A 14,903-nucleotide genomic window follows, 5' to 3' on the forward strand; every position below is an offset into this window, starting at 1 on the left:
AGAAAAATTTACAGTTATTGCAGAAATGCAATGAGATCAGTGTACAACAGTTGATGTGGCTAGGAGACTGGATAACAATTACAGCATTTGCACAAAGTGAATTCCTAAGTGTCCCAATGATAAAAGGAAACATTTGGATGTTACATGCAGACATCATGAATGGTGTCTGCAGTCCCTAATCCAATGTGATAATGAAATTACTTCTTGTAAGAGAGTGATTGTGGATGAAACAGTGCAAGGATTTTGAACCAGAGAGCAAGTGATGCAGCATATAGTAGAAAAATCAATTATTACCACAACTGAAGAAATTCAAGACTTGAAAGCACTGAGATGATTATGCTTGTGCAGTTCAACTCGTGGGGAACTGCTGCTATGCCATTTCACATGTAGAGATGAAACATCCGATTCACAAATTCTCTTCTGAAAGTTGATCTGCAATGTGTCACCAGAAACAAGAGACCCAGATATTTGGCTGAAAGTTCATTTTGCTAAAAGAAAGTATATGGTCAACACATGGCTGAACACACTATCACAACTGCCTGAGCATCCTTATACTCCAAACTTGCTTCTTTGCAATTTTCATGATTCAATTACTTTCTACATTGTAATACAAACTGTTTGTATACAGTGCAAGAAGTAAGAAGTCTAGTTCCTTCAGTCATTTATGGTCTGAAGATGGAGTTTGGAAAGAATCCTGAAACATCACCTGCTAATAAATTAGTGTAGTACTGAGTTTGTATTATATATGAGTTTAACAAAACCTATTTGTTAAGAATTTTCATGTGGTATAATAGTGTTATTTATTATTATTATATATATAGTATAAATTTTACTGTATGGATAGAAATCGTGTAATGTCCTTTCCCAATTATATTAAGTTTCTGGAATGTAACATCCACCCAACCGAAACATATCAACAGGTGTGTGTGTGTGTGTGTGTGTGGATTAAGTCATAGGAAAATTCATAAAATGAATTGGCTATACATAAATGCTTTGAAATATTAATTCATATTTATTTTGACTTAGTTTCTCAATATTAGTGTGAAATTATTCAAAAATCTAATCAGAATTTAAAAAAAAAATTGTAATAAAGTCATAAAAAATTCACTGTTACTTTTTTTTTGATATAGTACCATCTACATCTATTTATGGATCACATGATACAATTTCACAAACTTCTAGATCTGAGTTTCACCGAGAATTATCTTTTATAAGTCAAGATTGGCTGGCAGGCAAGATCTCCTCCTCCAGTTTTAAAATCTATTTTCATGCTGCCATCTATTATAAACTGTGCTTGCAATTATTTAGAAACATAGATAAGAAGATGGCGGCACTTACTGGAAGATCTACAGCATAGTGTTAAGTGTTTGAAACAGCCTTGAAAAAAGTATATACAGTAGGGGCCTCGATTTACGATGACATCGACATCCGATATTCTCAGGAACCAATATACCTTCCATACGATCCTTTAATTTAAGGACTAACGATATTTGTAGGTACCGATGGCTTTCCAATATAGCTGGAATGATACATGGGTGGAAATTCAGACGCATGGCACATGGAACATCACTTGTACGATTATCCTCAACCAAATAGCATCTTTTTTATTGTTCAACGTGTGGCGTGCAGAACATCACTTGTACGATTATTGTTTCAGATCTATGACGATCTGAAACTTCAAGCTCCATCAACCAGTGGCAGTGCAGTGTGCTTTGAAGACTTTAAAGCCAGCAGACGAGCGCTTAAAAAAAAGGGGGGGGGGGGATATCAAAAGTGTTGAAAGGCACGGGGAGGCATTCAGTGCTGATAAAAAAAGCAGCTGAGACATTTAAAATTGAATTCCGAGAGTTTGTTGATCAGGAGGGTTATCTTCCCAACAGGTTTTTAACATTGATGAAACCGGCCTCTTCTGGAAGCGAATTTCCAAGAAAATGTACTTCACTAAGGATGACGCTAGTTTACCTGATAGGCTCTCTCTCCTGTTGGGTGCCAATGCCTCTTGAGATTTTAAGCTGAAGCCTATGCTTGTGTATCACTAACACCCCCAGAGTATTTAAACAACAAAAGGTCAGTAAACGCATGTTGGGAGTGTTTTGGCGCAGTAACAAGAATGCTTGGGATATGTCCTCAATGAATGGGAGCTTGAAGTTTTCTGTCCTTCAGTGAAAAGTTATCTTGAGAAAAATAAGCTTCCTGTGAAGGCACTGCTTCTGCTGGATAATGCACCAGGCCATGATCCCAACCTTGTTCAATCACTTAAGGCACAATTTGAATTTGTTCAAGTCAAATTTTTGCCACCCAACACCACTCCTCTTCTTCAATACACACACACACACACACACTTTATAATTGCTATTAGCCCCTGTGTTACATTCTGAAAAATTTCCTCAGGCTTTCAATGATATAGAAACAAGAAAAACACAGAGCCAAATCTGCTGATGGCAGATGGGGGAGACCACAGTGATGGTGTGCTCTGTAAGAAATCCTTGAATGGAAAACGAGTGTACAGGAGCCTGAATTCCCTGAAGCCCACTTTTCCAGCTCTTTTCTCCCAATGGTATTGTGTAATTGCTGTAGAACTGTTTTGTGGTATTGCTGTAGAATTGTTTTGTGGTATTCCTGATTCACTGTTTCATGCAGTATGAATTCATAATGAACCTCCATGAGTCAAAAAATATGATAAGCATAATCTTCATATTTGATTGAAACTGTTTTACTTTTTAGGGCCTTAGAAGAGATGGGAGTTTTCCTTTAAGAGGACGGGGCCTTTGTTTCTGGACCACAGTCACACCAATGATTCGTCACCAGTAATGATAGAAGAAACAAAGTGTAGATCAGCAGCAGCATGCTGATGAAGATCCTGACATGAGAACTCTCCACTATCTGTAATCATCAGTAAGAATGCTAAGCAAACTCGGTTGAAACACATTGCATGCTCCATATCTTGTTTTAGAATCGATTAACATGTCCCATAAGAAATACTAATTTCACTGGTAACTTCACAGATAGTTAAATGTTGATGATCCTGATCAGATCACCCACATGAAATAAATGAATCACCTTTTCTGAGGATGAAGTGTGGCCAGAATATTCGACATGCACTAATTCAGACTGAGCAGATAACTGAGCATTTTTATGTATTTCTGTGTCTAGATGAGTAGCTGAACATTTTGTGACAAGTTGTAACTCACTATGATTTATGATGCTGCAACTTTAAGGTATAATGTCAGTATCTCTGAACTTTTTGATCACAAGATGTGATAAAAGTTTGGTGATGTCATACATATTGCAATAATGTGTAAAGATTTCAAGAAGTCAGTTATACTCAATTATGGAGTTAAAAAAAAAAAAAAATGTAAAGTAAATTGCAGCATTTTCCTAATACTTACAGGCCCCCCAGACTAAACCATCACACTGAACCTCTCGAACTTTCTTTTCCATCTCTATCATGTCTGTTGTATCCTCCCAAGGCTTGACATCTAAAATAATACTGGACTTTGCAATGACAGGATTCTCTGCAATAAAAGAGATATGGAAATAAGTACTAAACCCATTCTAAATTACTTATTCATCATTATGGTTAAACTGCAAGATAATTAAATTTTAATTTTAAAATTGAAGAAAATGGATTAATGTGAGTCAGCAGCTTTACGTTTTGTTACTTTCCTTTAATAGTCATCTGCTATATATCTGAAGAAAGCATATTGACTGTTCCCTGATCCAACTCAGACAAGTTGAGACTGTGAGCCCATCTGGGTCAATTCTACATCTTTTTCCCCAAAAAGGAACCAGCATCACACTCTGGGGTTGTAGCCCAAAGTGTTATGCTGGTTTGTGTAGAATCCTGTTCTACAGAATTTTTATACTGCAGATGGTATAGTATTTCCAAAAGTAACAATGTAGGGCATTCCATGAAGGTTTTAGGTACTGCAACTAGCTCAGAAATGTTTGCAGCATTTCCCTCTTCACATTGGGTAATTATTTACAAACAGCATTTAAATATTTTTATTAATCTGTTTTTGTATATTCAGTCTGTACTTTCACACACTTCTAAAATGTTTCACTTTGATTGAAACCAGAATTAAAAATGAATTTTGGTTTCAATCCTGCAAAAGCTGCATTCTCTCCCTTTCCTCCAATTCCAAAAGGGGAAGGGGTTGAGTTTCAAAAGTTCAAAAATTATTGCCAAAGTTCATAAGAAAAAGAATCAAGTTATTCTGTGAAACTTTAAAATTGGCAATATTCAATAATTCTAGTATGGATATGCCAATTCTGGAGAGAATTGGCATATTTGTGAAATTTAATCTAATTTGTGAAAAACACGACAGTATATCTATCTCATCGTTCTAATTCTAGCAATCTTTTTTGATATAACCAAAGTTCAACTATTCTGTGACTCTCTTATTTGTCAGTTAGTTCCATTTAATTCTATTCTTTCTTTAAGTTTCTGTTTGGCATTTTTCATTTATCACAGGCTTTAACAACCTAAGATATCCTTTAACACTGCTCTTAGACATATAGGGATCACAAACAAATGGGTGATTCCCACTAATTAAAAAAAATAATAAAAATTCCATTCCTGCTTTGTTGTAATTAAAGTTTTAATTTAACAAAAATGGAGGAAACTCAGATTTCAGTTAATTAAATTAAAAGGGATTTAATATTTCCAGAGAATAAATAAAAAACATCAAAAATATAAACTAATCACTGGGAAATGTACATCATATTGTGAGTGACATTCAATTTCTGGAAGAAGACTAATGTTAAAACTGGTCCCTTCAATTCTATATATTTTAAGACTAGTACAATCAGGGAAAATGTTGAGTCTCTTTAATTAAAAGAAATATAAACATGTTTATTTTTGTTAAAATTTTAATTCTGTGACACCTTGTACGTGTAACTTTTTCCTCTGGTAGTACCATTCTGCATAACGAAAGTCTCTCAAAACTATTAATATAATAATAAATAATGAGAGTTATCTCCTATTACCTCAATATCCAAATAGATCTTTTTTCAATTTCCAGGATAAAATCAGATAAATTAAAATTTGTGTGGAAAGAAAGTTCTGAGGCTCCTGACCTGTGAGCCCCAACTGTAGCCTCATGTTGTTTCAGCCTTACAAAGCATATTTTTTGAAGAACCTATACATAGCAGCACATTACAATCACACCACAAGGAATACAATAAACGATATCATTCTTTTCAACACTATTATTTAATACCAAAGAATTTTTAATTAAAGACTGAAGTTTATGGGTAGACCTAGTCACTATCTTAAATTCTGTGTTCTTAAAAAGTATATTTATATACTTGCCTTATATGCCACTGTTCGATATAAGGAAGTGAAATAAAATATTTTTTAGAATATGTATTATTGTGTAGTGTATTTTTTTATTTTATTAACAGCCTGTAATTTAATATTTATGGTGTTTAAGGGATAACCCCTATTTAAAAAACGATTTGTCAGTTCCTCTATTTCATCCCACAGGTCTACCTGGGTAGTTATATATTTATAGGCATTCATAAACTGATTCAAAATAACCGACTATTTATACGAAAAGGGGTGATAGCTTTCATAATGTAAAAATAGTCCTACATTCGTGGTTTTCTATATATTTTAAATTGAAGAGACCTATCAGTTTGACTGGGATCTTAGTATTTTAAATTCAAAACTATTAATATATGCATATGCAAAATAGTAGTATATAGATTTTCTAAGCCCAGAAATGAGCATTGTTTGCTCATAGAACTCTTGTGATGTCTAGAAAGCAAAAATGTAGTTTAAAACATCTAGTTCTCAAAGAATTGAAGTTTCCTGGAAAATACTAAACACATTTTTAATTTTTACTTCATAGATGATCCAGCCATTTCTTAGGAAAATGTGGATACCATATTTCTTCGATTGTAAGATGCCATCGATTGTAAGAGGCACCTTAATTTCAGAAAAAAAGCTTTGATTCTAAGAAAAAATAAATAAAATAAAACACTAAAACAAATCTAACAAATATTTTTATTATAATAGAATTCAATTTATTAACAACAGTAGTACCGGTATTTATCAGTAGGTATGTTATTCATAGCTTCCTTCTGAATCTTCTAAGCCATTGCTATCTGCATCTGAATCAATATCAGAGTCTACTTCACATTCAGAGTCAGATTCTTCTGAGCCGTTGTTATCTTCATTATCCCATAATATATCATCTTCTGAGCCATCGGCATTGGTGATGCAACATTTTTTAAATGAGTGCTTGACTATTCTTTCTGGGATCAGCTTCTAAGCTGTTGATACCCATTCTGCCAATTTTGATGCTGGCACTTTCTTAATTTTTCCTGGAAGGTGTCAGAGGAAGGTTGTCGGTCAACAGCCAGGATTCATATTCCCTTCTCAAGTAATCCTTAAATGGTTTGTTGACTGAAACTTCGAGTGGCTGCAGTTGGCTAGTCATGCCACTAGGAATCACAACCAAGTCACCATGTTTTTGCACGATTTTAGTTTTGACCCGTTCGGACAAATGTCCACGAAATGCATCAAGTACTAGCATGCTAGGTGGGTCATGAAGACTTCCAGGAAGTCTATTCCACACAACATTTAGCCAGTCTTCTATACGCTCTGTGGACATCCATCCACTTTTTTTGTGCATGCACAATAACATCTTTGGAGAAAATTTTCATTCTTCGGTATGGTTTTTCGATTTAAAATTAAATATGGTGGCAACTTTCAATCATCAGCGGTGATGCATAGCATCACAGTGATACACTGCTTTTTGTAGCCCGTGCTTATAATCTTGATTTCTTTAGCACCTTTAGTGTTTACAGTGTAATTTCAAGGCATATCGAAGAAGACCAGGGTTTCATCAGCAATTTGACCAATTTGACTAAACTCGTATTTTCTTTTTTTTCCTTAATTTCATCACCTGTCGCTGAAAGTTAATCAGCTTCTGTTAAAGTCTGCAGGGATTTTTTGACAGATAGATGTTCGGCGCCTTAACAATAATCCACTAGGATGCACGACTCTGTCGCACCAGCCGCAACTGCCTTTAAAAATTATTTTTTCTATTCAGAGGGAGTTGGCAATTTCTCTGGCTTTCAATTGCATGGCTTGTCGAGTGGTGGGTAATCCTTTTGCGCATGTCTCCGTTACAAAACATATCACAGCTTCATCAACTTGTGGAAATCTCCCTGTAAAGCACTTGGTTGTTGCTTTGCACGAAAATATGGAATTGCGATCATTTTTCCAACGATGAACGTTTACTTCACTAATATCAAAATGTCAACCTGCAGCTCTATTTCCATGTTCTTTTGCATACATAATAACTTTTCATTTCAATGCAGCTTCGTAGTGCAATCTTTTTGACATTTTAATGTGCAATAAGGGATTAAAATTAACAAAATACAGTAACTCCACTTCTTACGTACTTTTGAAGATACAAACAAAACTTCCTAGTTTTTGCTGATTGAGCGCCACTATAACGAAATAATGATAGCTTCACATTTCGAAAGCACGTGAAATCACCCATGCCACTTTATTCTCCAATGGAATTGGAGAATGCGATAACGGTAAAACTTGGAGGTGCTGCTGTGCAAAGCGCGGGAAAAATTTAAAAAAAAACTGTGTTCTAAGACGCCATTGATTCTAAGATGCAACCTGTTTTTAGAGATGTTTATAGGAGAAAAAAGTGTCTTAGAATCGAAGAAATACGGCAAGTCAGAATGACAGAATTTATTGCATAATTTATAGTTTGGTTTGGTTTTTTTTTAGGAGCATTAGCAACTAAGGCCATATTGCTCCGGGGATATGCGGTGGTCATTTCCTGACTTTCCGCATCCTCTGTATTTGGTAGGCACAGGCTCAAACCCCGGTCTAATCAAGAAGCGTGTGCTACACACTGCTGCTCCTGCCCACCTGGCTGCGAAGGCGCCTGCATAATTTATAGTAACTGCATATGTATTAAGCTCATATGCAGCTACAGTAAAACTCTGTAAACTAGCACTTCAGAATCCAGAATACTTTAAAATCCAGCAAATTCTACAAAACATTAAAAAAAATCAAAATATTATAATTCGGAAATATTACGAAACCAACCTGGCACTCATATCGACAATCATTTGTTTTTAAGGATCCATCCAAAAAAAAAAAAAAAAAAGTGATATTTCTTTCTTTATAAGATGCTTCTAGCACTATCTTATTCTTTAATCTGTTTTTATAGCCAGCAGGATTTAAACTGCATAGATAATGCAATGATCTTAATTCTCCAAGCAGAATAAACTTTTTTTTTTTTGCAGTGAGTTGCACTGGTATTGCACTACTTTCAAACAGTTATTTTACGAATACTTTGATTGGCCATTTGTTTAAAAGATGAGGCTACTGTGATAGCCTGTTTCAAGACTCAAAGGTCTCTCATCAGACAGCAGGTAGTCTCTAGTAACAACACTCAGACAAAACAGTTAAGCTGTCTGATATGAGCTGTCCAAAATCAGTTTTCCGAGTTCTTCAGTAATATAACTATTGGAAGTAGTGAAATACTAGGGAAACTCATTATATATGAAAGTTTATTTGGCTGTGAGAATTAAAGCACCTGGAGAGTAGGCACATTAGAGGTGATCTGAGTGAGGTGTATAAGGCCTTGAATGGGTTGAGCAAGTTGAATGCTGATGGGATTCTTCCTCTTGCTCAGATTAAGAACCTGAGGGGGCATAGATTCAAATTGAGGAAAGACAGTTGTGGAATAGATGTGCAGAAATTTGCCTTTGGCCAGCAGGTGGTTGATTGGTGGAACAGACTTCCATTTTTTTGTTGTGGAAGTTGATAGCCTAAATAAATTTAAGGCTGAGCTAGACAGGCATTTGGAATGAATGGAGGGGTGAAATGGGAGGGTTGTTGTTTTTTTTTTTGGCTGATGCTGCATAAGTTTGCTTTTAAAGCCATGCAGTTTAAGTCCTACTCACAAACTAAAAAAATATTATTATGGACAGACAAGATGTCATAAATATTTACATATGTAAATAAGTTAGTTTATGGGAATATAAATCTCAAAACACTGTTCAATGCATAGGTATACCTCCTAAAATCCAGCACCTCTTGATCCCAGAGGGTGTCAAATTTTAAAGAGTTTAATGTACAGTCAGTCCTCATAACGCATGTTTACATTACATGATTTATAAATTGGGGAATGATATTATATATAACACAAACCGAATTCGCTTATGCACGATTCGCCTTTGGGTTTACAAGAAATGGCAGTCAAACGCGGAATCACCCCAACTGAACACAACACGATAGGAATGAAGAGAAGTTCCTGAAAATGTTTATGTTTTTTATATCAGTGAAGGGAAGTGTCCTGGTGAAGGACACTACAGATTCAGAAAGAAAAAGAAAAGCAATAGCGATAGACAGAGGTGGACTGGGTCAAAAATTCTTACCTGGGAAAATTTGTAGTGGCCTCATACTCCCATTTATGGCCAAAATCACACCGACCTCTATCGTCTTCTGGCCTAGGCCCACTGGGGTTTCCTTAGTATGGCCAGTTCACCTCTGTCGATAGAGAAAAAAATATGAAATTGTGAAGCGCTTTGAGCGAAATGAAAGAACGTTTGATGTTGCATGTGCTACAGGCCTAAATGAGGCTGTGCCGAGAATTAGAAAGAACGCAGAGAAAACAAAAACAACTTTCATAACAGGAACAACTCAAAGTGTAACAAAATCCATTAGATCAAGACAAAGAATTGGAAGAGATGGAACAGATGTCATCTGTTTGGACAGAAGATCAAACAAAGAACAAGTTTGCTTACAATAGAAGCAAAGGCATTAGCAACATTTTATTATGTAATAGTCGTAATAAAATACGTAAGTATTTTATTACGATTATTTATTGTGTTTGGCAACGTTTTGGTTACAAATGTGTGTTCAATCTTGGGTGGTCGGCACCTAGCCCTATTTTCCCATAGGCCCTGTTATTTATATTGCAAGATTTTGCATTGCATGAGGGTTTCTAGGAACACAACTATCGTGCTATACGAGGACTGACTGTACTGTGAAAGAAGCTTCTGCAAGAACACCCTTTTAAAATTTAACATGTTTCCTCTGCTCAACTTTTCCATTGGTCAAGAATGGCTACCTCAAACTTCTTCGAACTACCAAATGCCAGGCAGTATTTTTTGTTAACGAATACATAACTAAACTCATTACACTGTCTTTCTCTCTATGTAAAAAATCCATGCAACATATGGTTAGCAGAAATGAGAGACAATTTAGGTTGACCTACGGATCAAGCTAAATTATCTGTAATTGATCATAAGCCAAAGACACGATACTTAATGGCATAATTTACAATGTGTTTAAATATGTGCACTGAAATATAACCCCCTCAACCTTTACTACAATTGGGCTATTTTTAAGATTGGATGACTACTTGATACTGGGGCCATCACCTAAGCATGCATATGTGCGTGTGTGCATATGTCACTCTTGTAAGGATGGGTCAAAAACTACACAAAAAGTTAAGTAAATATTGGCTTAGTGTATGTATGTAGCTTACTTTTAGATTTTTTCTCTTCATAAGCCTTAAGCCTCTCTTCTTTCACTCTAGCTGCATCTGCATCCTATTATCAAAATATTTCAACATTTCAAAATAATATTAATGTAACTTAAGAAAAAAGAAAAATTAACATGCAACATTAATGGAAATTATAAATAAGTCATTATATAAAGTAATATGTGCTATATAAAAATACTGAGGCCTCTTCCAAGTCCAGAAGTACACTGTCTTGTAAAGCACTCTGCTAAATTTCTTTTATGAATGCTTTGAATAATTTCTAAACTCAATTATACTAACTACTGTGAGACACTAGCTGACACTGTTTAATTAACAGGATATATAATTTATATCTGTACAACTGCCAGAAACATACAAACATTTAAACACACTAGGAAGCTTTCAAATGGAAGTTTTACTCTTTATCAGCCTAGAATTAAAAATGCCTTATAACGGCTATAAAGAGAATGATATAAAATTAAATAATCACATGGTCATGGCTACCTAATGGTTACCAAATTGGGGAGGAGTTTCTGGGTTGACAGGATAAAAAAAAAAAAGGTTGATCTGGATCCAATTCTATTATGCATTTTAAAGTTCCAAATGGGGCGGGGTGAGGGGAATCATAAGCATGTGTCCAAAAATGTATCAATTAAGAGTTATCATTCTCATGAAGTCATATCCTTAACTCAGAATAAAAGGAACAGAAGTGTGAATGTGACAGGAACGGCAGTAAATAAAACACTAATACTATTGCTTTCTTAAAAATAATACAATCTCAAAATGAAAAGAAAGCTTTTGTGCACATGCTCCCTTCCCTTCCTCTCTCCAAGAGAGAATACATTCCAGTATATCTTCTCTGTACATATTATCACTTATTTGCTGGGATGCATTTGGTGACAATGTTGTTTAGTTTCACAGAAAAGACTTCATTTTCCAAGTGGGAATGCAGATTTGCACCTCACACGTGGTCTCACAGGAAGGAATGCACTTGAAGTAAAAGGCACCTCCGTAGCCAGGTGGGAAGGAGCAGCAGTGCGTAGCACACGCTTCTTGATTAGACCGGGGTTTGAGCCCGTCACCACCAAATACGGAGGATGCGGAAAGGTCAGGGAATGACCACCGCATATCCCAGAGCAATATGGCCTTAGTTGCTAATGCTCCTAAAAACCAAATAACAAACAAACAAACTTGAAGTAAAACTATTATACCACACAAATTTTTCTAACAAAAGATGCTTGTTAAATTGACAAACATTTCTGGCTGACAAAAGGATCTGAAGAAAAGAAGTACATTTCATGCTGCAAGGATAACAGGGAAACTGCAAGCCTACTATCAAGACACTGAAGATGAAATTCTTGCCATAGTGCAAAAAGAGTAAGTACCATGTCCAGAGTTTCAGACAAGTACTCAAAAACTGGTGCCCCTCTACAGCACCCTCATGTCTGTTCAGTACATTCTTTGGTGATATAACTCTTCTCCTTTAATCTGCAGTAAGTGCAGACCTCCTGACTCTAATGGACTAATTGCAATGACAACAGTTCTATCACCATAACGAAGTCCAGGTTTTGCAATTTGGACACAGTTTACTAATGAAGTGGGCTTTGTGCAGGAGAGAATTATCAACTTGTACAAGTGGGAAGAAAATTAGCATACCGTAACAGAAATGGCTCATCAAAAGCAATTCACTATTAGCAACAGGTGTAGTATTGTTGATCAGTTAATCAGGATATTTTCTTCCACAGCAAGAGACACTTTTTAGAAGATATTTTGCTGGTATTCCTTAAGATGTTCCTTTGTAAGGCAAACTGTGGTTTATACATGATGGCAATTCCTGCTGATTTTGATGCCCCTGCCTTGACTACTTACAGTGGGGTCATTTAAAGAGGCTGATATATGAAACAGAAGTTGACAATATCACAGAATTGAAGAAAAGAACATGGCCATGAAACAATCTGCACAACTGCAAGACTGTCTGGTATTCACTTAATTCAATGAGTTGAGGTCCATGTCCAAGTGCAAGGACATCAAGTACATGAATTTAAAAATTAAAGACTGCTATGTTTGTATGCCTTTCTGAAAGTTTAATAACTCCAAAATAAAGTGTTTTGGACATGTGTTTACACACTTAGCTTATTTTGAACCCTAGATTTTTACATTATCAGAAAGTCTTGAAATACAAACCCTGGAATTTATTTATCTGTCATGTTCAAAAATAACAAGCAATGCTTTCTTTTACAAAAGATTTTTCATTCAATGTTTTTATTTTATTTTATTTTTTTCACCTAAATAAGTGGATCCTGTATCTTTATCTAGCATTAAAACTTAAGACTAGACTGTTTTGTCATAAGATACAAAGATCAATTAGAAATAAAAAATATATAAACTAACTGTAATTTTCTAAGTTTCTGAAATAAGAAAACACTTTTTACCTCTTCATCTGAACCAAACAAATCTAAATCATCATCATCTTCCTGCTTTACAGAGTTCTGAAATATTTAAAGCACATAATTTATATGAAATATCAGTATCCTTGAATTGAGAAATGAAATACAGAAAAGAACAAATGAAGATTTAAAAAAAAAAAAAAAAAAAAAACACCAAGCTAAAATTTGAAAATAGTCGATTCCGGTTATTTGGGACACATCAGGACTAGTGCATTTTGGCCTGATTAAGCGGCTGCCCCAATTATCCGAAGTTTCACGTAAATAGTTAAATATACATGTACCTCCCCTTTACAATTAGTTCACTGTACAATCAAAATCACGTTACGACGAATTCGCCACAGTAAAGTACCGTTCACTATACAATGTGCAGCAAGTGCCAGTCATTGTGATCACGTTTGTGAATTGAATTTTAATTCTATTAAACAGCGATTCTAATTAGCGAAAATAGGAGGAATATTATCCACAGGCTATAAAAGTAAAGATATATTAAGCACAAATTTACTCTTGTAACCTTACCAATTAAAAAATTAAATGATACGTGCAATTCAGAAGAATATACGTGATAATTGGAATAATTAATACGTACTGTAATATGTACATACTAACTAAACTAGTTGACATTTCTGTTCACTGACATTTGTGGGTGGGGGTTAAAATTTAAAACAGTAAAAAAGATAAGCAATCAATAACAAAAAACATGGCATACACAAATTGCAAGTAACATAATATGTGCAAGTGGGAACGGAGTAACGAGTTACAAAGCTTTAAAAATAAGAATGAAGAGAAGATTCTGAAAATTTATTTTTTTATATGATTGAAGATTCCATGGAAGTGTAAACACATTTTACCATAATAACCCACAGAATTCCAGCTGTCAGTATTATCGTAAATTCAATAAGATAGAGTTTATTATCCATTTATGATAGATTGTACTAACAGAAAAGCCCGATAAACAGGTGACTGCTAATTGTTTTTATTGTTTTATGGATGTGACCTCCAGAAATCCAACCGAACTACGTGGTACGGTGGGAGACAAGCGTAGGGTAATCTCCAGTGCTCCGGTCTCCTGCCCCGATTAAATGGCATTTTGTCCCAATTAAGCGAAGTAAATCCTGGCTATTTTCAGGCTGTCCCAATTAACCGATGGCCCAAATAACCGGAATCCACTGTACATATGCAGTTGCACTATTATAAAATAGTAAAAAAAAAATCTTTTTTGAAAGCATATTGTAATTACAGTAGAGTGTCAATAATTCGATATTATTGACATTCAGATTATTGAATTATCCAATAATCTGAAGGAGCCAGCATTTATTTTTTTTTTTATGCTGGTACCATAAAATAATTACAGTAAGCACCGGCTATTGTGATCACATTTGCAAATTGAATTTTGATTCTATTAAACGGCAATTCTAATAAGTGAAAATTGGAGATATATTATCCACAGGCTATAAAAAAGAAGATATAAAGCACAAATTTACACATTTATTAACTTGCCAATTAACAAAATTAAATGAGACGTTAAAATCGGTAAACAAACTGAATGCTGACCAACTCAACTACTCTTACTGAAAAGAGAGAGGATCTGGCAAGAAAGAAACTAAGTTCAAAAATGGTGCAGCAAAAAATAAGCAATTATTTTCGTTAAAATCCTATACACATGTTATTGTGGCTGAAAGTTCCAATTGTTTTGTGTTACCCTATGAATAAAAATACCTCAAGTAAAACTTAGTGTTTATTTCTAAACTTACTAAACCTTTTTTTTTTTTAGTCTTCAGAACAATATTTTTTGCAAGTTCAAAAATCCGAACAAATCAGAAGTCCGAACTACCCCCAGTCCCAATTAGTTCAGATTATTGACTCTTCTTCTTCTTCTTACGTTATAACCCATGGTGGGTCTTAGCTTTCTCAACGATGTTCCATC

The 14,903-nt window shown here is 34.9% G+C and overlaps 1 protein-coding gene across 5 annotated transcripts in view; it reads right to left on the reverse strand.

Annotated features, from left to right (window-relative positions):
• Positions 1-14,903, reverse strand: part of LOC150075344 (elongation factor 1-delta-like) — a 108,425-nt gene that overhangs the window by 14,040 nt on the left and 79,482 nt on the right. For all 5 annotated transcript variants that reach the window (XM_090389210.1, XM_090389209.1, XM_090389208.1 and 2 more), the window contains 3 exons: positions 12,965-13,021; positions 10,536-10,599; positions 3,390-3,515 (listed from right to left, as the gene is read on the reverse strand). In XM_090389210.1, the coding sequence (XP_090245336.1) occupies positions 3,390-3,515; positions 10,536-10,599; positions 12,965-13,021 (247 nt within the window). The remainder of the gene's footprint in view (positions 1-3,389; positions 3,516-10,535; positions 10,600-12,964; positions 13,022-14,903) is intronic.

The sequence above is a fragment of the Mastigoproctus giganteus genome, chromosome 14 (genome assembly GCF_048544385.1).
Source record: "Mastigoproctus giganteus isolate SK-2022 chromosome 14, ASM4854438v1, whole genome shotgun sequence".
In the NCBI taxonomy this organism is placed as follows: Eukaryota; Metazoa; Arthropoda; class Arachnida; order Uropygi; family Thelyphonidae; genus Mastigoproctus; species Mastigoproctus giganteus.